The sequence below is a fragment of the Natator depressus genome, chromosome 10 (genome assembly GCF_965152275.1).
Source record: "Natator depressus isolate rNatDep1 chromosome 10, rNatDep2.hap1, whole genome shotgun sequence".
NCBI lineage: Eukaryota > Metazoa > Chordata > Testudines > Cheloniidae > Natator > Natator depressus.
Window position 1 is genome coordinate 66,668,359 of NC_134243.1, and position 27,926 is coordinate 66,696,284.

Genomic DNA, 27,926 nt, shown 5'->3' on the forward strand with positions numbered 1-27,926 from the left:
TTAGCTGTTCATTGGAAAATGCCTACCTATCTATCTACCTTCCTGTTTCCAGCCAGGTTAACCTGGCTGATTTTTTCCAGGGTCCTAAAATCAGATGAACACTAATCCCTTAAAAAACTCTGCCAAGAGAATGAAGGAGGTGGAGCTCAACCAGCAGCTGCTCAGGGGGAGAGAGAGAATGTGCAGGAGGGCAGCCTGTCTCTCCCTGCCCAGAAATAGTTCTATACCTTGCTGAGTACTCTAGGGAGGTGGAAGTAAGGCATAAACTCCGTGTGATGTGTGTGAGGTAACTGGGCTCACCTGAGCTTTGAGGGAGTTTGAGTTTTGGGTGGGACCCAGACATGTAGATCTTTTGTCTCTTCACCCTTTTCTCTGTTTGCCATGGACCTCTGAGAATAGGGACAGTACATCTGTTTGGAAGGAGCTGTTTTGAGTCACTTTAATCAGCCACTAGTCACATGCTCCTGGATAGAAGCATCTGGCAGTTAACAACTAAAATTGGGCCAGCCCTGTTAACACAGTTGGAAATGGGGACTGCTATCCCATGATCCAGTTGGAGACTGGTAGAACTGTGGGTTCCACCCTGAAAGAGGTGAAGGTAGCAAAACCTGTCATCTGAGGATGCCCTCATGAGAGATTACAGGGAGGTATAAAGTACCACTTACCCTGTAACTCTGGTGGTACAGTGGGAATAGGGATGGTTACAACCTAATGAACTGCAGAGTTCCACTCTGGAAGGAGTTCAGGCAGAGACCTGTCACTTGGAAACAGTGCTCATGGAACAGATCACAGGTACACTCACAGATGAGCCATCACAGAGGGGAAGCTAATGGAAGGTGTTCTGGGAGCAACTGTGGTTGGACTGAAATTAAGTGTTTATATGGCCTCCTCATATCACAAGTTTTATTTATGGCCAGATTTTGAAAAATGCACAGATAATTTAAAAGTACATTTAAAATAAGCCATCGACATGCAATAAAAATGTCTGAGAAAAATTTAATTATTGTATTTAGAAGCAATTCTACCTATATTACCTTTTGGAAGGAATTATGCTGCTAAGGAAAATAAAAAATGATAAATATCAGGTTCCCTCAGGGCTAGCTAATCTTGTTGTTAAGTTCTTTAAATCTAGTTTTTTTCCTGGTCATTCTGCTTGTTACTTATTTCAAACAAAAACAAATGTACTATAGGTTGTTTTTGTTTTTGTTTTTTAAAGAAAGGGAATATTACAGTTCTCTTTGGCTGTTTAAACACAATTCCTTTGCTCCACAAGACACATAAGATGCAGTTATTTTGGATAGGAATTAATTTTGATTAGTGTAAGGTAGAAGTAACCAGTGAATTGGTGTATGAAATACAGGAAGTAAAATCCTGGTTCCATTGATTTCGTTGGTAAAACTGCCGTTGACTTCAGTGAAGCCAGGATTTCACTCTGAGTATTTGTTAGGAATTTTTTTTAAGCTGTTCCTTAAGTGTTCCAAGTGTTCCTGGTTTCACATGCTATTTAGGGTAGATACTAACCAGCTTAGAGGGCAGGTAAACCAAACAAAATCTTTTCTCTGCTCTGAGTAGCTTCCAATATTGGCTTAGAGAAATAAATTTAAATGCCAAAAATAGTACAAGTAATCTAAAATGAATGTATTCACTGATAGATGGTAATTTTTCTTGCAATTTGTTCGAAGTTAGTGTGGTATAAATATTTCTAAACTGCACACTTACTCCATTTTATTCTCCGCTACTAGTGTAGCATACTAGCTTGTGATTCTAGTTATCATGACGGTTATCAAGTCACTATTCACCAAAAGAGTGATAATTCTCAGAACAATTACACATGTGATGGGTTTCTTTTAACACCACAAGTATCAGCAGAAATGTAGCATAATAGATTCCTCCTGGATGTAGCAGAAGAATGGGATATTTTATTACTGCCTTAAAAACTGCCGGAAATACTTCACTAACAAACCTTGAAATTTTTTGGGAAATTTAAGTTCAGTTTTGTCTCTCTAAGACATAATATTTCAGTTACTTTGTATTTATTGGAAAATGAATGGTATTTCCAAATGGAATATAGGCGTTTAACACAAGAAGAAATTGCTCAAAGACGTGAGCTTGCAAGACGAAGACATGCAGAAAAATTGATAGCCAGTCAAGGACAAGAGCTACCAGAACAGGCCCTTTCTGGAAATGAATCTGAATTGACTGTGAAGACTGGTGAGACAAAAGGTACAGTATTTCTCAGGACTGTCTTTTGTCATCCATTTTTCTCATGGGGAGATACTCTGCGTTTATTACAGTAGTGCTTGGGGATCAGCTGAGAACAGGACCTGATTGTGCTGGGTATGCACTGTACAAACATAGAATTGGAGAGACTACCTCCCCGAAGAATTTACAATCTAAATAGACAAGACAAAGGTGTATATATACACAAACAGAGTGATGGTTTGCAGATACCATATTAGGTATTTGTTTCATTTTTTAAGTGTTCTAGATGTGGGATTAACTAGATGGAAAGACAAGGGAGGTGGATAAGAGGGTAGGGCAGGGATGAAAAGGGAGGGAAGGAAAGAGAGGAGCCTCGAGGCCAGGTGGAGTGAGGATGAGGTGAAGAAGAGTATGAGGGAAGGAGTGGGAGGGGTTGGAGCAAATAACCAATCAAAAATCTTTAACCTGAGTGTGGTTATATGTATATAGCCTGTTAAGTATGCATGATGGACTTTTAAATAAATGAAAAGGTTAATCCCTAATGGTAGTGGTGTTACTTACAGACTGTCTCCACCAATCTCCTTCACCTCCCAAAAGCATTTAATTTGTCTATTTAAAAGAACATCTGGTAGGGACATTTGGCTCCGTGGTTCTTAGTAATGCTTTGTCTGAGGGCTTGTCTACACACACTGTGTATGCCTTCACCCCCAGTACAACCCCCTGGTGTGGGCGCAGTTATTTCAGTATAAAGGTGCTTCATACCTGGATAGAGATTCCTATGTGGGAGGGGAATAAGCTATGTTAGTGTTAGGCACCTTTATCCTAATATAACTCTGCCCACCATAGGGGTTATACTGCTAAAACTATTCTGATACAAAAATTTTGCCCCTAACCTAAATGGTTATACCAGAACAAAAAACGTGTGGATAAGGCCTGACTCTTGAGTCATAACAGCAGTTCCTTGCTTTCTCCTCATATTTCTTCATAAGTGACTGGACGCTTTGATTCATTATTATTTTTTCTCAAGATGGTACAGAAACTGTTTTTACATTTCATTATTCTTTAACTTTGATTAGGTGATGAGCAGGAGCTCACTAGTCAAACAGAGAGCATGGCCCCAAAAACTGTGAAACAAGAAGCAGACAAAGAGTCTTTCATTGCTTTTGCTAGAGTGTTCAGTGGTGTGGTGCGAAGAGGGCAAAAGATCTTCGTTCTGGGACCAAAATATGATCCTGCTGAATCGTTGAACAAGGTAAGAGGTGATAGTAAAATGTTAACATAGTTTGGGATTGTTTCACAACATTGATAACTTAAACAGCTTTTTAAATGCTGTTCACCAATTAATAATTTCAGATAACTTTTTTACAGAAAAGTCAAAGTGAGTTAGGAAACTTAATTACCAAAATTTTACTTATTATTTTTTATTATAACAAAATTAAGCATTATGTGCCTAATCATAGATTGTAAAATGAGGGGCTATCAGTCTCACTTGCATTGTAGTTCTGAGTGGAAATTTGATAAAGTAAGTATTGGTGGTTTTGTATGTCATGTGTCCTGTTTTAAGAGTGTATATAAAATCTATGCATAGTGTGTGTGTTACATTAGCTATTTTTTCATGTGACTTGTAATAATGTGACTATTTTAGTCAATTGGCTTGTATCTGAATGTTGTTGTATGTTGTCTAAATGCCAACTCATTGCTATCACTTAAGTTTTGGAGGTTTTAAATCAGGATTTCTGAACGTTAATCTATGAAAGATGGGATTTTGCCTAGTATGTAAGAGATGCCTTTTTATGGATATGTGATTGGGTCCTTGTTCTTATGGGAGACACAGACTACGCTCTAGGGTAGGGTTTATGTAGTTATTCCACAAAGATCTACAGCTGTGGTTTTATTTTATTTTTTTTAATTTGTGCTCATCAATTCATAATGGATCACCCTTTGATTTTACTGGAAAAGATCAGATAATAAACCTTAGCTTGATGACTATAACAGTTAGCCTTTTCCAGATGTTAGAACTAAGCCAATAGGGTAGCTTAAAGATGACCTGCAAAGGATTTCAAAGAATTTGAGCCTGTGCCTTTTTTAGCTGCTTCATAATGATAAAGAGCCTGAAAATTTTTGTGTAAAGTTTTTTCATTTTCGGTGTTTTTTACCTTTAGGAATATCAGACAATTCAGTTCTCATCATGTCTAGTTTTGCTCTGGCTAAAAATTCTTTTCTCAGTTACTCAACTTCCACTTTTTTGACTTTGGTAAGGTCATTTAGTTCACTAGTTCTGCAGTCATCTCAGAGTCTTTCAAGCTAGACAGAACCTGAATTTCTAATGTAAAATATAAGCAGGAAGAAAAAAGTTGTGTGTGGGAGGTGAATATTCTGAACTTTCTCTGCTTCTTTATCAAGATAGAACATAAGTCCAGGTTCTTTTTTCTTTGCAGGTCACCTTTATGAGGAGGAAGGGACAGCTGACTAATTAAAACTTAATGTGCACAAAGTATCTTGGTTTAATTTCAGGCTAGTGAAGAGTGCTCAGTTTTGTGCAGTGCTGTGCTTTCAGATGAATGCATAAAGATTTGTGATAAATGCATACATTTCAATAAATTTTGGTTGAATTTAATATGAAATTCGGAAAGGTAAAAATAGAATTTGATGTAGATGTTGTCATACAGAACACACACAGGCACTGTCTGAACACACACTTGCACATACACAGAATTTACTTAAAACATATTTATTTACTGTTAGCTTCAGTGAATTGCTAGAATCAGTATTTCGGTATGCAAATTCATATTTTATAATTGGATTGTGACACACAGGCACAGACAGAAGAACTGACCTAAGTTTTGAATGCAGAATAAATAAAAAAAACTACTTTGTAATGGGTAGCATCTGTTGGGGGATTTTTTTTGGATGCTGTAGCAGGAGGTTTTAAGTTAGTGTGTATACTAAGTAAGTATTATGAAGGTTACTGTGATGTTTCTAAATTCCTTTTTCTGTTAAATTATGCCAAATTGATTTTATTGTTGCTTTTTCAAAAACATCTAAGATCTTTTTTAAGAGGATCACCTTTTGGGTTTGGATATCCAATAATGTGCATCTGACTAAGCTGCCTTTGAGGGAGGTATGAATGGCTTTCAGGTCATCAGTGCTGTGATCCTCCTTCAGTGGCATAGATGCTCATTGGGAGGAAACTAGAGGAGTCTCCCACACTTGCATTCTTTCTTGTATTCCTTCCAGCTCTTCACCTTTCAAAGCCAAACTGTGCTCCATTTCCTCTCACCCTCCACCCTGTTTGCTCATTAGCATTTCCCCATCTCCTAGCAGGGAGCATGATGACATGTTCCTTAGAAGGCATTCCGAGAGGCTTTGAAACTCTGGAAGAGAGCCCAGTTGATTTGTCATAGTTTTGTTTCTAATAGATGTCTGCTCAGCTAGACAAGTTAGTGAACTTTAATTCCTGTGCTGCAATCGTATTTTTTACTTTGGATAAGGTAGTGCCGGGATTCTTCCACACTGTCACCAAAAGTCAATTCCTTGTATTTCAGGCATGACCAAAGCCTTTTACCCTATTTTGTCCTGTCCAAGTAAGACTTAAGAAGCCAGGAATGTTTGTACATTACTAGAGCATGATTTATCTTAGGAAGGTTCAAGACCGTAAATGTCAGAAAGTATATTCATTCTGCACAAGGGCTCTGCCAAGTCTATTTTACCTAATTGGATAAAATAATTCCTCCGAGAGGCTTACTGCATTAGTGGAAAGGAAATACTAAAATCTTTGAGATCAGTCTACTAGATCAATGGTCTCTTCTAGAACAGAGAAGGTGGACACATGTTTTTTGATATTTAATGTAACTACTTGAGCTTCATTTCATGCTTTAATGCATTATAGAATTAGGCCTGAATTTTCAAAAGTGACAGCTAATTTTGGTTGTTCAGTGCCAGACAGCTATAGCCTAATTTTCAGAAGTGCTGAGCTTTTGAAACTCATACTGACTTTAACTAAAGTTGGAATTGTTAGTGCTCTGGACTTACAAAACACAGGCTTTACATGACTGAAGTTAGACACCCAAAATTAGAGGTCACTTGAAAATTTGGCTTCTGTGGACATCTTGCAGTGCATTGTTAACACTAATCCTTCCCTTCTATTTCATAAATACTGTCTGGATTGACACAAAAGATTGAAGAGAAAATGTGAAACTTTTCCTATTTGGTAACTTTCTTCTTCAGGATCTTCTAATCCAGTCCAGACTACGAGGAGTCTGGTGGTACCTTAAAGACTAACAGATTTATTTGAGCATAAGCTTTCATGGGTAAAAACCCCACTTCTTCAGTCCCTATTCAAGCCCAAATTAATGGTGTTAAATTTGCAAAACAGCAGAACTAAAATTCATTTGCAAATTGAATGAATTTGGGCTTGAATAGGGACTGGGAGTGGCTGGCTCATTACAAAAGCAGCTTTGCCTCTCCTGGAATTGACACCTCCTCATCTATTATTGGGAGTGGACTACATCTACCCTGATCGAATTGGCCCTGTCAACACTGGTTCTCCACTTGTGAGGTAACTCTCTTCGTGTGCCAGTATATTTATGTCTGCATCCATAATTTTCACTCCATGCATCTGAAGAAGTGGGGTTTTTACTCACAAAAGCTTGTGCTCAAATAAATCTGTTAGCCTTTAAGGTGCCACCAGACTCCTTGTTGTTTTTGTGGATACAGACTAACACGGTTACCCCCTGATACTTGAGTCCAGACTCCATTACTCTGACACCCTCTATATCCTTATAGTCTAATATCATGTTGCAAGTATGTTGCTGTGAAGGTGTTCTTTGACTGTTTTTGAAGTTTCAGCTGACTGTGTTGAGCCAACAATCTCGTTACATATATTTAGAGTTAACGTTGTCAAAATAGTTTGAGTACTGTCTCCACTGCTAACTCCGATATCTAGACCATTAGAACTCAAGAAAATGATTAGGAATGAAATGTTTCCCTTTGCAGGGGAAAATACTAGTTAATGAATTGTGATAAATTTTGGCTTTTGGTATTTTGGAACTGTGTTCATAAAAACTAATTTTTTACTTATGAAAATATCTGTGTTACCCTTAAAATAAAATATGTTCGGAGATAAAAATTAATAAAAGTAACAAATCACATTATACTCATGCTACTATGTCATTCTAACAGTAATTTTTCATGGGTTCCCTGTATGAACTCTGTTTCCTCACAAGTTTGATTTAGAAATCAGTGTTAAACTATTTTATCAGAATTTCTTCTGACAGATAACTTTGTTAAACTAAAAATGCTTTAGGTATGTATTTGTTTTCAGTTCTGGAGTTCTAGAGTCACTTCAGAACCAAGTTAATAGCAGTTACTTAGAGATAAATATCCAGCACTGATTATTTTTCTCTGTACCTAGTTACCGTCAGGTTGTTCTGCTGCAGATGATCTGCCATCAGTACCTCACATGGCTTGCTGTACATTAGAGAATCTCTATTTGCTGATGGGAAGAGGACTGGAGGATCTAGAAGAAGTGCCTTCAGGCAATGTTCTAGGTAGGACTGTGTTAATGGTTCAGTTCATAGAGCCTTGAATCCTGAGGTCATTCAGTATATAAAAGATGTAGAAATCCTTCAGATGTGATTAAAGTCCATAAGAAATAAATATTCGCTTAAAACTTTGAACTTCATGGTTTAAGTGAATTGAAGATGAAAAAGGACTAGGCCATTTTAATTGCAATATTTGTGTTGTGGTTTGGTAGCATCGAGAGGCCATTATCAGGATTGGTGTCCATTGTGTCAGCTTTTGTATACAAATCATAAAATTACATATTTCTTCCCCAAAGTGCTTACACGCATATTGTAATGTCTGTTTGATACTGGTTGCTAAAATCATATCATCATTGACTTTTTTGAGGGGGTAGGAGGATAGTTAATCAATATGGTATTTGGAAATAATTGTGATTTTTAAGGTTGATTATCTCTCAACCTGTCAATACCGGAAATACTTTAGAGCAATACAGATTCTTCCCAACCACTAAACTTTTCAAATCCTCATCTCAGACCAGTGATAGCTAAGAAACGTTCTTATGCCTGTGACAAATTCTCACACTTCTCCCCCTGCCCCCGCCCTTACCTCTTTGAAGAATAAATAAGTTGCCCTCATCCTTTTGTTCTGCTCTATACTGAATGTTCCGTGCTGAACATTTTGCTTTGGTGCTTCAGTTACTGACCATTTCCTGCTACTTATTTCTTTTATTAATTATCTTTTTACCTCAAAAACAGCATTTTGTTCTTATGATCCTGGCCTTAATTTGACATTATATTTATGGTTTTCCTTCAAAATTTGCCTGCATTATAATAAAACTTAGCATTTTGAAATCTATAAATTGATTCATATGAAATGTAAAAATACGTTTCATATTGTGAATATAACACAGCAATCTGGTATGGTCGGTCTTCTGTATATATTACTAGAGTTGTATTTTTAAAACAAGGGTACTAATTTTTATGTCAGAGAACTTCCATGTTCAAACTGTTATGTAGTATTATTGATTCAACTAACTTTTCATTATTTTGTAGCTCTTGTGTTAACCAGCATCAGTAAAATATCAGTCATATTTTTGTAATAGAAGCTTAAAGAAAAATAGAAACCAGTTTATAAAAATACCCATATGATACTTAAGAGTGTGGCTTATAAATTCCAGATGTAAAATTCTGTCAAAAAAACAGATAAATACTTCATATGGTTAGCTTGAACAATTCATGATTGTTTGGTGACTGTATTTTGTATAAACAGTAGAAGGTTCACTTTGTGTGACTCATGAAGCCCAGTAAATATAGCACTTCTCACATTTGACCTCAGCTACAGAAAGTAGGAAGTCTTGAAGTGATTTAGTATAAAAACAGCTCATGGTCTAGAAGTGAAACTGTTGATGATCTAGCATTTAATACCAGTCAATGTTAATCTAACTATGGTTGAAAGTGATGAAATTAGAAGTGGCTAACAGTCTCTTAATATACATCATCTTTTTGTGAAAGCACACATGTATTTCTAAAAATAGATGTTTGCTAGCTTCTCATAAAATCTGCAGGAAATTAAATTAAGTTTCCAAATCTTTAGACCTATCATGGAAACTTAAATCAGTTCCAGATGTTTTTAAGTCATTCTCCTTTAAAGTGCTGCAGAAACATCCTCAGACACAATATATTAATCTTTTGTCAGTGTTGAGAAATTAATGAATACCAATAAACTGCATTTTTGTCCATACTTGTCATGATTATGTATTTTGAGGACCATTTAGTGTAGTGCTAGTAAGTAACTTTCCTATGTTGTGTAGATACTTAGTCATATAATAATGTAAAGATGGTGTGTTAACTGTTTCAACTAAGGGTATATTTCAAGGAATAAATGTGTCCTACTAAGTCTAAAAAGCTTCTTTCATGTAAAGCAGTGATGCTGTTCCCTTCCTTATTGGGACATTTCCTAAGTATCAGATTTCTCTAGTAAATGATAGCTGAAATCCATCATTTGTAGAAGACGTTAGCTAATCCCGTTCAATATATTTTTGTCCTTTGCTGAAACGTGGTGATAGAGTTAGTTGTTTGCCTTTATTCCATTCAAATGGACATTATAGTTATGGCTTACACATCATGGTATATGACACTTTCTTACCAAGACCTACACAATACCCTATGGATCTATAGTTAAGAACAGTATATTTTAATACATTTAGTGTAAAACAAATTATTCAAAATTACATGAATCCAGTGCATTTGAATAAAGCACAATCATCTAAATGAGAATATAGACTGAAGCAGCTTATGTTATATGCTATATTTTACTTCATACTTCCCCAAAAAACTGACTCTTGAGCTGAAGACAAAGGGAAGGCAGGTGTGAACTGACTGCTGTTCAGATTGCTGCTGGGAACAAAGACTCAGAGTGGACAGAGAGCAAATGGAGCTCAGATAATCAGGGCAAGGTGAAGCCATGATTTCTGCCAACATGAATTCTGTCATAAACTTACCTTTCTCATGCTAACCTAAAGAATTCCAGATTTTGCATTACAGTGACTGTTAAATGCTACCCAGCTTTTTAAAAGAAAAAAAGCCCTCTGTTCATGTTGGGTCAGGTGCTAGAAGAAATAACCCTGCTCCAACTTTTTGTATTGTAGTGTGTTCCTTTTTAAAAATTAAAGAAAGGTTAGTATATACTGGCTCCAGTAGTCTAGGCATTTAACCATGGTAATCACTTAGTATCACATTCTAATTACTGTGTATTGCCTACTGTCTAAATCCTCAGCAGCTGGTGAATGTGAGGCTATGTCTACACTACGGACCTTAAAACAGCACAGCTGTAATGTCTCCCGTGTAGCTGCTCTTTGTTAGCTGGAGAGACAGAGCTCTTCTGCTGGCATAATTAAGCCACCCCCAACGAGCGGCGTTGGCTATGTCAGCAGGAGAGCCTCTCGTGCTGACATAGCGTGTCCACACCAGCACTTTTGCTAGTGAAACTTAAGTCGGTCAGGAGGTGTGGTTTTTTTCACACCCCTGACTGACAAAAGTGGTAGTGTAGACCAGTGGTTCCCGAACTAGGGGCGCTGCTTGTTCAGACAAAGCCCCTGGCGGGGCAGGCCGGTTTGTTTACCTGCCACGTCCGCAGGTTTGGCCGATCGCTGCTCTCACTGGCCATGGTTCGCCGCACCAGGCCAATAGGGGCTGCGGGAAGGGCGGCCAGCAAGTCTGTCGGCCCGCGCCAGTTCCCGCAGCCCCTGTTGGCCTGGAGCAGCGAACCGTGGCCACTGGGAGCCGCGATCGGCCGAACCTGCGCATGTGGCAGGTAAACAAACTGGTCCGGCCCTCCAGGCACTTTTCCTGAACAAGTGGCGCCCCTAGTTTGGGAACCACTGATGTAGACAAAGCCTGAGTTTATTTGCAAGCATCTTCTGTTAGAGCTTTGTACTGGATCTTAAAGTAGTTTGAATATGCTAGGTTGCCCTTTTTCAGTTAAAAATAAGTGGATAAATATACACCCGGTATATTTTTGATATTGCAGAGAGTAAACGGAATGAGTATGAAATATTTAAAAGAACAAAACCAGCTCTTTAAGTGTTGATCTGACCCATAAAAACAGTCTATTATAGCTGTCATTGCAATTTACCGTTGTGCTGTAGGCACCCTTAGAAAAGTTTGCTGGTCTGAAAGTCTGCTGTTTCCAGAAAATTCCTATTTTTTTTTTTTTTTTTAAGGAATATTTCTGAAATCAAAAAAACTCTTTCAAAATCTTGGAACTTTATTAAGTTCACCCATTGCATAATGAGCATCTGGATATGCAATTTTTTAATTGAACTGAAGTGTAGATCCTTTCAGAAATATGAAACATCCCAAGCTTTGTCTGGATTTTATGAGCAAAATTATTCTCCAGTAGCATAAGATCAGAATTGGCACTAAAGCAATTAAGGCTGTTAGCCAAAATATATTTAGTATTTCACACTTCTAGCACACTTACATCTGATCTCTGAGTATATTGACAAATGGGTTTGAATTAATACTTATCTAGAACATGCAAACTGAAGCATCAGTAGTAATCTGATGTCATTTTAAGCATTTCCAAAAGAGTTAAAAGCCCTGTCTGTCTTCTAGTTCATTTGTTTCTTTTTCTTCCCGTAAAGGTACATTGTTAATTTATGTAGCTTGAACAAACACCTTTTCTGACTTCTCAATGACAGAATGCAATATCTTCCATATAAAAGGGAACTTGTAATAATTGCTGGTGCTAGGCTTTTATGATTGCAGTTAATAACAGTGATTTCTGTTTCAAAGCCAATTTATCTTTCAGCTTCAAAGGATGCATAAGTGCTTTCTCTCCAGCCATACAAGGAAATTACTTGTAAATTATGTAGTAAATTAAGGAAGCTGAGTTTTACCCTTTGTAATTAAATTTTTGCCATATGGAATATAGAGTTAATCATGACTGCCTGTTTCTCTTTTTAAAATTTTACTGTATAGTTTTTACTTTTTCTGCTATAGGTTGTATCTGATCGAATTCTAACAAGTCACAATCTCAGCCATGTCCTAATGAGCAGCCTTGTGTTACTTTTTGGTTTCTAATCAGATGTAATGGCCAAATAAATTGTTTGATGTGAAGGTATATAAATGAAGATGGAGAAAGTGTTCACCTATTGGTCATTACGTTCAACTTACTTTTCCTTGACAAATTAAGATTTTTATAAGTGTTTAAGAATCTGAGAAATTTGGGGTTGATGTCTGTAATGTGCAAAAACTTCTTCCTAGTACTGCAAGGAACTTTGCTAACAAGACAAACTTGTATTCAAATAACAGTAAGGTTGAGTTACAACACAGACAAACAAAATCAAAGAGATTCAGAGTTAGGACTGAAACACCATTCTCAATCCTTCCCTAATATCTATAAATGTTGCAGGGAATTTCAAGAGGTAGGCAACATGTTTTCGTATGCTATTACATAGAAGTAGAAGGGTATAAGGAGTGAGATTCCATTTTGCTTTTGTTAATTTGTATTAAACCTTACGTCAAGAATGTTCTGTGTATATTTACCATTCTTCATAGACCCTTTCTTAAAAACTCTTAAACAGTAGGCCTATTGCCGTGCATAATCTATCCTGATAGAAGCAAAATACCGTTTCCCTCAGCGTACCCACCTGCAATTTGCAATTTCAGTTCTCCAAAATCTATTGGATGAGTTATTGATTTCTGCACTGTTTTTGGTTAAGAAATTAGTTATATCTTACAGTCAGAGTAAATAAAAATGTTTCTGGGGTCTCTTGGATAAGAATGTGGTCATTTTGAACTACTTGCTTATCAGGAGCTCTGCTTTCTTATGTGGAATGCTCTTTGGTAACAAAAGCATTTGACTTGTAGACTCTGTGAGCTTGTCTATATAGCGTGTTAGTGTGCACCAGGTAGGGTATAAATTCCTGTGCGTGCCAGTGTGTTGAACACTAACTGGCCATGTGGAATCTGCTGGAACACACTAAAAGTTCCCTAATGTGCATTGATGATTGCTTGCTTCAAACAGGGCTACATCTATGCGCATTAAGGAACTTTGTACGCCAGCAGGATCCATGCAGCCAGTTGGTGTGCAACATGCTGATGTGTACTAACTATGTAGACAAACCCAGAGATTTATATGCACTAATGATTGATCTACTCTGTTAGGTTTACAACAACAAATGTGTATGTGCGAAAAATTTCTTTTGTCAATAGTGTGAGTGCTACTGTAATCAGTTAATTACTTTTCATCTTTCTCCTCTGCACTTACTTCCAGGAGAGGCCCTGTGCCAGCAGTTAGATATTAAGATCCTACTTGTAGTCTCTTAAATTTACAAAGTCCTCGGAAAAGATTTGGAAAAATGCACTTAGGAGTTATCACTGTATTAGAATATACATGTTTTCAGGGCTATTGTAGAAGCATGATTTAGTTGAGACTGTTGGCTGAAAAAGCTAAGAGCCATTGAACTGAAGTATGGAAAAATTCTTTAAGTTGGGCTGAGAAAAAGCCTTGACCGGAATCCTAAGACACTGAAAAATATCTAAAAACATAACATATATAACCCTTAAAGTATTGTCTTATGACCAAGAGGTAGAGTGATTTGGATTCTAAATCTGTCTCTTATAAATAATTAAGGATTTATTCAGTGCAAGATGTTTTAAGATCCTGTAGCCCTTTTTGTTATAGCCACTTTTCACAGATATTTCTTGATTACCTCTCTTCTTTAGCCCCTAATTTTTAAAGGACAGGGCAGTTTTCACCTGACTGCCCATATGCCCTGTGCATTGTAGTATCATTGTAGTATGTATTTTCCACTTCCCAGAAATTTCTTCTGAAGGTTAATTCTTATTTCCACATAACAAATCTTTTGACTTGACTTCTTAGTGCTCTGAGCCTTTTTCTTAGGAAAGAGCAGTCCGTATCTCTTCTACGTAACGCGTGCCCTGAAGTTTTATCTGACCCATAAATAGCGTCAGGGAGTTAAAACATTATTTTATATTTTGATTGTTGCAGCAACAGGTGCCTGTAAGACCACTGTAAGTAGATTTTAAAAAATGTATTTTTTGCCGCATCATTTGGCCAAACACCCCCGTCCTAAATATGTTAAATGTCACTTTGGCAGGAGCATAATGACTTCTTGATGTGGGGCACCGGTCATTCAAATTGAGAAGGTGGCCACTTTGTCTTCTGGATGTGGATTTATCCAGCTTTACCAGTTGGACCTGTCAACTTCCAAGAACTTAATTTAGCTGGAAAAAGTTTCAAGTGGCACATTAAAGTTTTTCCTCCTTCTTTTGTACATTGCTTGCTACATCACTTGTCAGTCCCTACTGTCTCTGATAGAATGAGAGAGTCATAAAACAAGGGTGATAACTCCTGTTGGTTAAAGTAGTTTTTCTTCTGCTGCATTCTTCCCTTCCCCTTTAAGACATGCTGCTTATTGAGAGAGATTTAATGCACTCGTTTCTTACTTTCGAAGTTTTCTGACAGGAAGTTGGTTGGCTAATACTTATCCTTGATAGATATTTTCCTTTCTGGTAGATGAAGTAACTACCATTGTCAGTCTTCTGTCTCTTCTAGGATGGGAGAAAAGAGACCTGTGACAAACAAACAATTACTTACAAGCAAGGTTCCCTTCTGGGTCTTTGACCTTGCAGAGTTGCATATAGAAAACTATGTGTATGCACAGTTGTTTTGAATAGCCCATTTCCGCATCATCTTAGTAGGCTTTTGTTTAATGGTATTTAAACTTTTTTTTTTTTTCTGGAAATCTGTTGTGCATATTCACCCAGTGAGAGGGAGACTGAGGCCTCCTTTGGTTTTATCCTGATTTTTCTCCTCAGGCCCTAAAAGTTGACTGACCCTCTGGCCATCCTATAAAACTTACACTTTTTTCATATTCACCTCAAGTAAGTTTTTTTCTCTTTATTTTTAAATTAATATTTATTCACACTTTCCCATTCTTCCAGTGGTGATGCCTGCCTGTCTTATAATATAGCTAGAAAGGTTTAGGTAACTAAGACATATTCAGCCATAGCTGTTTCACCCTCCCTCCGCCCCATGAAAGCTGTTGTGAAATCCATTTGAAAACACGTGAGCCCAAATGGTCCATGAATGTTATGCATAGAAGTTTTTTTTCCCCTTGGATCAGTTCAGTACTGATCCACACTTCTGATAAGGATCCCCATTAATTTCAGTGTATTTATTTCTCATAGGTAAGACTAAGATTGAGTGATAAGTATTGTTGGTAAAAGTCATGGACAGGTCATGGGCAGTAAGCAAAAATTCACAGCCCATGACCTGTCCATGACTTCTACTATATACCCCTGACTAAATCTTGGGTGCTCTGGGGCAGAGGCTCCCGGGGGCGCCGCGAGGGTTCCCGGGGGCGCCGCGAGTGCTGTGGGGCGGGGGCTCCCAGGGGCGCCATGGGTGCTCTGGGGCAGGGGCGGCGGCCTGGGGGCACTGCTGGTGCTGGGGGGGCGTTGGCCTGGAGGGGAGGGCGTGCAATCCCAGACCGCCACTGGTGCTCTGGGCAGGAGGGAAGGGCGTGCAGTCTGAGACCGGCACTGGTGCTTTGGGGGGAGGGGAGGGCTTGCAGTCCGAGACCACTGATGGTGCTCCAGGGGGTGGGGAGGGAGGCGCATGGTGGTCCCGGAAAGTCACGGAATCCATGACCTCTGTGACAGACTCGCAGCCTTACTCATAGGCAAAAGAGGAGGATAGTTTTGTGGTTAAAAGCACTGGACAAGAACTCGGGAGGTCTGAGTCCAGTTCCTGGTTCTGCCATAGACTGTGTAAATTTAGGCAGGTCTCATAATCTTTCTGTTCCGGAGTTCCTAAAACGTAAAATGAAGTTAATAATGCTACTTTCCTTCATGTTGTAGGGATACTGTACACTCATGAAAGTTTTGAGGGGTTGAGTCACCGTGGTGAGGAATACCATAGAGAAAATTATTAATTAAATTGAAATAAAAATTGCACATTTATGCATTTTACAAATAAAATGTTTTCTTTCAAACTGCCAGTCCTGCAATCTCAGTCTGGAACTTCAAAGTCCAAATATTCAGAAAATTTAGGTATGCTATTGTGCGCCTAATTTTGCATCCAATTAGTGGTTGTATGTACAGATGGCTAAATGAGCTCAAAACTGGATACTTAGCTGCCCTCGCGTATATAATGTGTGCAGTCTCAATAACCAAATGAATAAATTAAATGTGTCCTGATACTTATGCCTTTAAATATTGCTTTTTAAAATATTTGCAGGTTATCTTTTATAGCTGTATGCCTAAATTCATCCTGAACTGACTCTGCAAATGTAATTTTATGCTCCTGCATATTATGGTGTAGGATGGAAGTGCTGAGGTATCTTGAACTATATTTTCATAAATGGTGGCAATATACAGGTAATACAAAAGGAAAAAAAGGGTATTTGAAGATCCTAGAACATGAAACTGTTTTCTTAAAAATCTAGGCAGAAAAACTCTAATTTCTACCAAATACAAAAGCATTATTTTAGAATAAAACTGTGTAAAATTCAAGGACCACCACCATTTCATCTTGATAAGTTTCATATTAAAACAACTGAAGAGCAGAATTCAGGACACTCGTAATCAAATATTTACTATCACAGTACTATCATTTACACTGGCATCATCTGGTTGCATGAATGTAGTGAGTTCATTCAGTCCTGGTGTCAAAATTCCTCCTGTCCTGTAGGGGATTTCTTTCTTTGAAGGATGAATTCCATTCAGAAAAGTGACTTCTTGTTTAAAAACACATTGTCTTCTTGCAGGACAGAGAGAATTTTAAGGGACATATACTGAATGTAGGAATTACATTTTTTTCAGTGAAAAGTCCCAGTCCATCAAAACACTTAAGAATGTGGGTGGGAGACGGTTCAATATTGTCATTCTGGTTTTGGTGGAAAAGTTTAAGCACAGAAGGCTTTGCAGCTGCAGATGGTCAGGAATGTTTTGACAAAATATTTTTATAAAAAAAAATGCCAGTTTGTTGAAACTGAAACTTTTTGAAGAGAATTACTCAACTAAATTTATGTGAGGAAGGTTTTTCCAGTCCAGCATGGAATATAGAGGGATGTTCATAGAGTCCCAGCAAAAAGGGACCATTAATCTGACCTTCTGTATAACATAGGTTAGAGACCTTCCCCAAAAATAATTCCTAGAGCATATCTTTGTTATTCAGTCTTGATTTTAAAATTGCTTATAATGGGGAATCTGCCATGCCTCTTGGTAAATAATTTTCCTCACTGTTAAAAAAATGTTACACCTTATTTCCAGTCTGAATTTGTCTAGCTTCAGCTTCCAGCCATTGGATTATGTTATCTCTTTCTCTGCTAGATTGAAGAGACCATTATCAAATATTTGTTCTGTAGGTAGTTATAGACTGTAATCAAGTTACCCCTTAGCCTTCTCTTTGTTAAAATGAATAGATTGAGCTTGAGTCTATAACTATCATGCATGTTTTCTAATCCTTTAATCATTCTTATGGCTCCTCTCTGAATCCTCTCCAATTTGTCAACATCCTTCTTGAATTGTGGACACTAGAAAAGGACCCAGTATTCTAGCAGCAGTCCACCCCAATGCCAAATACAGAGGTAAAATAACCTCTCTACTCCCACTTGAAATACCGCTGTTTATGCATCCAAGGATTGCATTAACCCTTTTGGCCACAGCATCACACTGGGAACTCATGTTCAGCTGATTATCCACCCCCAAGTCTTTTTCAGAGTCTTTGCTTTCCAGGATAGAGTTCCCCATCCTGTAAGTATGGCCTACATCGGGGTGGGCAAACTACGGCCCACGGGCCAGATCCGGCCCCTCAGGACTTTGGATCCGGCCCGCGGGATTGTCCCCTGTGGTGCCGCAGGCCCCACGCTGCTCTCAGAAGCAACCGGCACCATGTCCCTGGGGCCTGGGGGTGAGAGAGGGGCGGGGCACAGGGCTCTGTGCATTGCTCTTGCTTCCAGACACCGCCCCCCACAGCTCCCGTTGGCTGGGAACGAGGAACCGCGGCCAATAAGAGCTTCGGGGGAGGTACCTGGAGATGTGGCAAGGGCAGCGCACGGAGCCCTGTGCCCCACCCTCCCCCAGGGGCTGTGCAGAGACATGATGCCAGCCGCTTCCCAGAGCAGCACTATATGGGGCTAGGGCAGGCATGCAGGGAGCCTGCCCTGGCCCCGGCGCAGGCCACTGCCACCCCGGAGCTGCTTTAGGTAAGCGGCGCAGGGCCGGAGCCCGAACCCCTCCTGCACCTGGCCCCCACAACTCCCTGCCCTAAGCCCCCTGCCTGCACCTCACACCCCCCTGCCCTAAGCCCACTGCCTGCACCCCAGCTCCCTGCGCTGAGCCTCATCGCACACTGCACCCCTCCTGCATCCCAACCCCCTGCCCTGAGCTCCCTCCCGCAGTCCCTGCACCTGAACCCCCTGCCCTGAGCTCCCTCCCGCTGTCCGCACCCCTCCTGCACCACTGCCCTGAGCCCCCTCCTGCACCCCAACCCTCTTCCCTGAACCCCCTCATACACTCCACACCCCTCCTCTGCCCCAATCCCTTGCCATGAGCTGGTTCCTGCGCACCCCAACCCCCTGCCCCGGCCCTGAATACAGTTTCCCCACCCAGATGTGGCCCTCTACCCAAAAAGTTTGTCCACCCCTGGCCTACATTCTTCCAGGTCATTGATTTAAATGTTAAATATTGTAACACCAAGAACTGATCCTTACTAATTTTATATCATTTTAGTTTTTTAATCAAACTGTTGTGCAATACCAAATCAAACACCTCACCCAATGTCTAAGTATCTTATATCAACAGTGTTATCTTTATCAACCAAACTTGTAGGCTCGTTTAAAAAAAAATCGATTTTCGTTAAACAGGATCTATTTTCCATTAATTACATTACCCTCCTTTAATTCTTTATGAATCCAGTCCCCTATCAGCTGCTCCATTTTCTTGCCCAGAATTGATCTCGGACTGATAGGCCTGTAATTACCTGGGTCATCCTGTTTATCCTTTTTAAATATTTTCACAACGTTCGCTTTCTTCTAGTCTTCTGGAACTTCCCCTCTGTTGAAGATCAACAGTCACAGTCCACCGAGCGCCTCAGTCAGCTCTTTTAAAATTCATGTATGCAAATTATCCAGATCTGCTGATTTAAAAATGTCTAACTTTAGTAACTGCAGTTTAACATCCTCCTGAGATACTAGTGGAATGGGAAGAGTGTTAAAATATGATATGACTACATCATCTGTTTTTTTTTCCCCCATGCATGGACTCAGAAAGAGAGAGCCACCCCCCAAAATAGCCAGCAGTCTGGGCACACTGCCTGATTCAGAGCAGGGACTTGAACCTGGGTTTCCCACATCCCAGGTGAGTGCCAAAACCATGCTACTGGCTATTTCTGGGGTGGAAGGCTTTCATGTTTTTTCCAAAACATTTTGAAAGGTCTCATTTTTGTTCTGATGTAAAATGGAAACAAATTTTGAAATGTCAGTGGTTTTTTTTTTTTTCACCAAACAAAAATCTGGTTTTCTAGCCAACTCTATTTGTTGCTTTTTCTGAAAATGGTCAGAATCTGGGATTGTCTAAGCTCCTCTGGAAGTTAGTTCCACAGCCAGATCCTTTCAACTGATAATACTTTGCATAAGCACAAAGTCAAATGGAAAGAAACTGCATGGTTTTCATTATACTCTTCCTCAACTATATTGATACAAGCAAACTTTGGAAAACATTGTAAGGCAAAATAATTAGCCAGTAACTTAAACCTACTTAATTTTGTTTTAATTTTAGATACTTTCATTGGCTGTGCTCTAAAATTTTAGATATCTCAATCTTTTCAGTCATGTTTTCTTGCCTATAATTTTACTATATAATTCAGCATCTTGAAGGGCTGCCCATTTCTTTATTTTTATTACACAAATAAATTTCTTACTGGAAAACTAGGCCTTTAAAAATGCAAAAAGTTTAATTTGAGAATCATAAGCATATGCCAGCTATATCTTAACTGTGCAAACAGTAACTCTTTTTAGAATATGATACCAAGACATCTTTTGCTTGAGGTAAATGTGTGGATTAAATTAGACTAGCAAATAATGATTTAAAAAGAAAAATAGCTAGCCAGAAAACTTCCTGATTCAGTATGGAGTCTTAAATATAAACATTTTTTTTACATTATGTTGTCATATAACATGTATTTGCCATTGTCTATGAAGCTAGCCAATCTAGAAAGTGTATTTTTATTTAATTTCATCATTAAGCATCTTGCTGCATTTGAGGTATTTGCAACACAAGAGGGCTTCATTGTGCCCCTGTCACACGCCGAGAATCCATACAGGTATTGTCCCATCTTATATGGAAGTATCAACTGACTGCACCGTACGTGACCATTTTATGGTCCTCCTCTGGTCTGGTAATCAGTATAGGAGAGAGGTCCCTTCCACCTCTTGTCAAGCTTGCCCCTTCCACTTCTTGTTGAGAGATCAGCATGTGAGGAGGATAGTTGTGCTATGTTTCATTCCAGCTGCAAGAAACAGCAAATTTGCAGAAACGTTAATGCAGCCTGAGACTCTAGTAAATTATGATGATAATACTACCATAAAATATAGACTGCATAAAACAGTACAAAATGTTTCCTTTCAATTGCAGGAATCATGAAATTGGGGCTTGGACATGGCTGCTCATGTTTTCATTTTTTCTCATCCTGATTGTTAGGGCTGGGCTAGCAGGTATCAGTAAAATTTTCCAAGCCCTTTATGGTTGGCACTTTGTGGAAAATAGTTTATTAGTAGCCATCTTACACCTTCTGAAAACAATATATTGTCAACCCTGCCCTCAGAGTAATAAAGGAGATCCGTGGACTATATTCCAGTTGCATTATAAGTTTGGGTTAAAACATACACACTTTATGGGTCTAACTCCAGGACAAATGCCCTTACTGTCAACGCTAATTTACAGGAGTTGTGGATTATCCCATTGTGCCTGCTCATGGCCCCATAGTCGAATCAGAGTCCCAGAGCATAATTACATAAGTTTCTTTCTCCTCTGTTGTTTTGCCTGTTATTGGGAAAGATGATATCATTAGTCTTAAGAATCAGAGCCTTCAGAAATGCTCTAGAGCTGGCGAGAAAATTGACTAATTGATGCCTGTGGTCACACCCGTTGTTCTTTGCAAAGAGATGGTGGCTAGCTTGCCCAGGCCTATGGTCACCTTCTCAGGAAAAACAGAGGATGGCTTATCTACCTGTGTTATGTTCTCTAGTTCATCCTTGAGAGTATCACACTTATTTGGCATTTTGGCTGATTTTGGACCCCTGTATGGTCTCCAGCTCTGAGAACCCCAGCAAGTTTTGGCACAGCTGGTAGACGCTGTTAAAAAGATAAGAGCATTTCCTCCTCCTCCTTCAGCTTCCTTAGAATGTAGAGGCACAGTTTATAGGTTGTTCCTTGGCCTCTTCCTCTACTCCCCCTCCCCACCACAATGCAACACAAACCCTGACTCTGTGTGCTATCTTGCACATTGTCCATCTACCTGTCCCTGAGTTTGCCCCTTCCACCTCTTTCTGTTCCTGCTTTTGTGTATGTGTGGCCTTTTTTGTAGCTGTGCTATAGCCTCATCAGCCAGTGTGGAGTTGAATATAAGATGTACCTAATGAGTTATGTATATCCTGACTATACCTAACTTCCAAGTGTTCCTTGGCTCCCCCACATCAAATTTGAAAATTCCAGTTCCATTCCTAAACACTTGGCCAGGTCCTGAGTATCCCAAAAATAGGCACGATCATTTATGGATGCCCATAGATCCTGGGAACATACAGTGCCCATCATTTGAAAAATCACTGAAGCACCCAAATAGAAGTCAGATGATTTATTAGGCACCTAGATGGTCATTGAGGTGCTTAAATTGTTTTGAAAATATTGGCCTTATTTCTTAAAAAAAGGAGACAATTAATATTTTGTAATAAACTCTGAAATGGTACTTGGGTAACATCTCACCACACTTTTTAGATTTTTGTAACTGACACTGCTATTCTTTCCCAGTGCCCTGAAAATAGTAGTACATTAGGATAGCCCCTGCTTTTTAAAAAATCTCTTTGTCTCCTCCTGGCTACAATAGCCTCTACACATAACAGCCAGGCATCTCCCACCCTGGAAACATCTGCTGTACTAGAGTCTTGTGCTACCATTGAAGCTTCTACACCAGAGGTATTCTCAAGGAGGGTCTTATGGCTACAGAGTGAATGCCTTTGAATTCCTCCTCTTTGGTCACTAGGAGTGTTAAACTCAGCACCTATTAATACTACTTAAATTCACTCACAAAAAAGCAAAACAGAAAACGGTATAAATGAATAATTCATTACTGAAAGGCTAATAGATTTAATTTAAATCTCTTATGCAAAACATGTAAGTTATCCTGTTGGCTGGGCATTCTTTATTAAATACATATAACTGGACTGATGAAGCAAGTGCACAAATAAAGACATTAACAAAATACAACTAAATTTCATTTCTACTATGAACACAGGACTGCATGTGAAATTAGTTTTAAAAGCAATATTTGCCAGGTAGGAAAAGACCTTTAGAGAATGAAGAAATTTTGCTTCCACGAGAGTAGGGAAAACAAAGGAGAGTAAGATTATTATTTTTTAATTACCCAAAGTAGATGATCACAAACATTTATAGTTGGAGTTAGTTAAAAGTATTTTAAGAAGGGTTTGTCCAAATCAGTAATTGCTGCTATAACAGGGCTAATATGATTTATAAAGCAATAGTAAGTTCTTTTTGGAGTAACATAGTTGGAGAAGCAGGGAAGGATAATTTGTTGGTTTCTATGTCAGAACATGTTTGTTTCTCAGCAAGACAGAAGAAAAGTACAAATAGAGCCTGGTAGATTTGTAACCCTTGTTTTGATATTTTTGTGATTGAAGAGCATAAAAATAATTTAGTCAGCTGTCCCCTAGGTGACAGTTAAAAATTAGATTCTGATGTTTGAAGAGAAAATAAATTTGGCTCACAAGCTCAGAGGTTGTGCAAGGGCATGCCCACATGAGGAAAAACAGGAAGCTACTATGTGCATCTGCTTCTTAAAAGCATTTTGGCCTGGAATTTATTTTTCTTACTGCTGTCCTTTAATTGGAAGCAAAATGCACTTTTTTCTTCTTTGATGGAAGAAAATAAGTTTGTCATCTCTTTGATTCAGAAACAGTTGTGTTTGTGGTGATGCATAGGATTTATTTTAAGCAGGCAAAAAAAGTGCTGACTTGGTATTTTTGTGGTGAATATGGAAGTCACGGTAATGCTTCATAGACTTCAGAATGCATGCTATATTGCCAAGTGATTTAGGCTAAAGGCTGATTACAAACAAAATAACATTTCTGAAAACAGAACTTGACGCTTGTAAATCAGTACCAAATATTCAGAACCTCATTGCTATCTATATGTCTGTCTAATTGTTGATCCTTTTATCTTGTATATGTACCTCGTGCTAGCAATTTTTGCTCATACAGTTAGCTCACAACAAATGTTAATTCGAGGAGCAATAACTTAAATACTTAGTGTGACTTTGTTCTCCAGGGGAAAATGAGTCACTTCTCTCAGTTGCAGCATGTATATCAGCGTACGTAAATTGAAGGGTTTGCTGTTTACAGTTCAGAACAGCTTTTGCACCCTGGAATTCAGAGAAGTACATGTACTGTATTTTCTGCCTGATATACCACAGTGATGTTCGGCTGTATGCTGACATACTAGGCGATAATCAGTAGATTCTTATAGCTGTTTATTGCAGTGGGGTTGGTATATTGCTGAGTAAGTTTTAGAGGGAAACTCTCGCTAACTTCTAGAATTGTGTGACTTGTTACCTAACTAAGATCTGTTTTAGACACTCGTAACAGGCGAGGTGATTTTCTGATTCTTTCCTATGCAGTTATTTGGACATGTGAATTTTTTTGAACTGTTCTGAAAAACTAACAGAGTTTATTTCTTTAACTTGCTATTACAGGGGGAAGGATCCTGTTAAAATCAGAGGACTAGAAGTCACTTCTATTCCCATTTCTGCCACAGACTTTCTGTATGGCTGTTGGCAAATCACTTGACCTTTCTGTGCCTCAGTTTCCCCCATGTGAAACAGTCATTCTTGCTTCTCTCATGTGGCTTTGCAAGGCTTAGTTGTTTTGTAAAGCACTTTAAGATTCTGGAATTAAAAGCCTTTTAGAATTTCACATTACTAAGAAATCTGGAGTCGCCATAATTATGGATTTACTTTACTGGATGGCCAGTTTTTTTTGTTGTTCTCTAAAGGTAAGCACAGGATGCTATAGGCAGTACGTAGAGTGGGGTATAGAGTAGTATGGCTATGTTCATTGCAGGGTGTCTAGCGAGTATTTTATCCCTTTGGGATTTCTTCTAACGATTTGGGAGCTTTTCATAAGTAGCCTCTGCTTAGAGCTAAGAGCAGCTGTAAGCCATGATGCCATTTTAAAGGCCCAGAAAGGCTTTCCAGGATCAGTGCCAACTAGCAAGCCGTTACCACCTTTTGTGAAAGCCCTCGGAACAGTCCTGCTGTTACACCAGCCTTTTATTTCTGTGCAAACATTTGGTGGACTAATTTTGCTCTCTGAAAATGTGATATGATTGTAAAAAGTAGCCAGCTTAAAGTGATTCCGACTGTATGGAGGATCTTGACTCAGCCTCGATTAATGAACACAGGAGGGCAGTCTTTCTCAAGAATGTTATTGAACAGAGGGGAAAACAGTAAAGGAAACAAAGAAAGCTGGAACCTTTGTCTTTATTTCTATAATATTGACAATTTTTGCTAGTAGCTGTTTGCTGATTACAAAAACAAGAAGCGTAGCATTTTGAAGAGGTGTATAACATTGACAATATTACTGGGTTAAAGATACATAATTGAATAGATTTTGTTATTTAATGGGCTGTATCTCTGTTAAGTATCAAGGCTATCCAGTATCTTTTCATGTCTGTTAGCCTCCCATTTGAGTACAGTGTTTTATAAATATCATGAAACACTAAATTGGTCAAACTGTAATGTATTCACATTGCTGTTTTGAACCAAAGGAATAATCATAAACCTATCATTTGAATCCAGTTTGCCTTTTTCTGAGTGCTTTATATTAATGCCATTGTCTCAGTTGTATAGTTGTCTAGTGCAGTGTGCTCAGTCATTGTTCAGTTAAATTATTGTTCTTTGTGTGCTGATAGTTCCAAGAAGCAGGCGTGTCACTTGTGTTGCTTATTGGGCATTGTTGCATAGTATAGTACATTGGTAATAAACTGGTATCCAGTGCAATTAGAAATGTATTATGCTTATCAATTGTTAAGTTTTATGCTTCCAAGCAACTGTCTGCATATTATTGTACTGATGATCTAATTTCAAAGGGTTTTATTTTGTAGACTCCATTGCAAAAATGAAGGAACAGGTGTTTATTACATTGTGGTTGTACCTAATGTTGACATATTATTTGAATGTAAGATATTGGAGAGGAGGAAATGTAAGAGGTTTTGAGAGTCAGAGGCATAATGCATGTCTCTAATAGTCTATTTCTTCTATATCTTTTGTACAGTAACAATGTGAGTATAACTTATTTTACACTAATGTTTTTGAAGGTTATCTACAGCTGATGTAAGTTGCTGACTTTAAAAAAAACTTAATGAAGTTTAAGTAGGGTTGTGTATCACATTTCGAGAGTTTTTAGGAAATTGTGTAGTTTTTCTACAGTCTTCCCTGTTTAAGATTACCAAAGAAAATACCACGTCAATTTAGTAATTTTTTTTGTGAATAAATGTTCATATAAGTTTCATTTTGTTAGCCACCTGGAATATTCTAGTTTTGCAATTTACAGCTATCCAAATTTTTATAAGCACTGCTCTAATTTTCCAGGCTCTTGTGATGAGGTCATAAAAACTTCTTCTATTTCAGCTCTGGGGGAAAGCTTTTTATGCATTACTGTTTTTTTAAATAAAAAAGCTGTGTCGGATAATTATAAACTTAAGTAATATTACTGTTCAAATGACCAAAGAACTTTTAAATTAGTTCTTCCTGGCTGTTGGATTATAATATGCAAAAGTTAAAGTTAGTAACTTTTAAACTAACATAAAAATACCACAAAATATACAGTGGCAAAAAATTGTTAAAGCTAAGGATGCAAATTTTTATGATTATATAATACTGTAATGTAAGTAGGATTTGAAGAATCAACTTGCCTAGGGCAAGTAATAATCTTTCCTGGGCAAGTGCTATCATCTTCTGCAGAATTTGAGCTTTCATTTAAAATAATATATTTCTAGGTAACCTTCCTTACATGAACCAAGTACAAACTGATATTGTGGAGTCTGTGTGCAAACAGCTCTAATGCAATACTGCTTTGAGCTTTTCCTAGCAGCAGAGTGAAAACTGCCTGGGCTTGCCACTGTTCACTGCTGTTACTCATATGCCTCTGGGCAGCAGTGAAACTAACAAGAATCAGCTCAATTACACACCATTGCTGCTTAGGAAAGCTGGCAGCAGAGAGCACTGCAGCTATTGCAGTGGAGAGGACGACTCCAAAACTAGACTTGGGAGAGGTTAGAGTAGCAGACACTCCCTCTGCCCACCTTGCTGCAGCAAGAGAGGGTTTTGGAGAATTGGGCTTTCAGATTCTCAGACTCCTACCAGTCAAAGAGCACAAAAGGTGAAGTCCTGAGCAGGATTCAGGGACAACCCCTAGAGAGGAATCTCAGTACACTATCCTTTCCCAGCAACTGCGGAGGAGGTGGGGAAGAGAGGAGGGGAGAATTGGCTTCTTACCTAGTCATTGCCTCTGCACACTTGGTCCTTGACGTTTCAATACCTGTGTTGATTGTAGGTTTAGTCCTCTGGTTCTAGCTGTCTTGTAAAATTTCAGAACCCTTTGTGTGACTGCCTGATTGGGTGTGAGTGCCTTTTATATCTGAGAATAGTGATCTTTTCCATTATCTGACAGTCATTTCCTTTGGCTAATGCTACGCATATTATTGTTGACTTTTATTTTTCACAGCACTTCATTCCAAACCTTGTGAATATCATATAGCACAAGAGCATTAGGATTGTGACTATCACCAGCATAGAGTGAGAATAGTGTTTAAAAAAAAAAAAAAAAAAAAACCAGGGTGAGATTTTTAAAAGCAGTCAGCATTAGCTTAACTCTGTTTCCATTGAAATCAAATGGGAGTATTATTATTGACTTCAGTGGTAGCAGAGTCAGGCCAGCGCTGAACGTTTTGAAAATCCCACCCTCAGTTTCTAAAGCAGTATGTAAAAACACTTTCTTGAGATGTACAGATCATTTCATTGTTGAATTTCTGTTTAGAATGTCATTTTTAATATAGTTTTCTTTAAAGAAAACACTATCTTCATTCTGTTGCATTGTGATATAAGAATATTTGATTCCTGTGCAATATACTTAACATTGAAGAAAAAATTAGGATGACTATCTGGAAAATTTTCTAATGACTCTTTTAGGCTGTAAAGGGATCTGCCAAGTGATGGAAGTGCCGTTGCTTTTGGACGTTTGAAAAATGCACTGGAAAAACCATTGCTTGAATGTGGACTATAGGTATTAATCTGTGTTTGCAGGAGATGGGCTGGTTAACCTAGTAGGTCATTCCTATCTCTGACTATTATAACTTTCTGTGCCTGGTCCACACCAAGAA

At 38.5% G+C, this 27,926-nt stretch overlaps 1 protein-coding gene across 2 annotated transcripts in view; it reads left to right on the forward strand.

Moving 5' to 3' along the window:
* The window catches only part of EFL1 (elongation factor like GTPase 1), a 150,953-nt gene that overhangs the window by 44,764 nt on the left and 78,263 nt on the right, over window positions 1–27,926 (forward strand). For both annotated transcript variants that reach the window (XM_074966436.1, XM_074966437.1), the window contains exons 13-15: window positions 2,072–2,223; window positions 3,279–3,454; window positions 7,616–7,751. In XM_074966436.1, coding sequence (XP_074822537.1) covers window positions 2,072–2,223; window positions 3,279–3,454; window positions 7,616–7,751 — 464 coding nt within the window. The remainder of the gene's footprint in view (window positions 1–2,071; window positions 2,224–3,278; window positions 3,455–7,615; window positions 7,752–27,926) is intronic.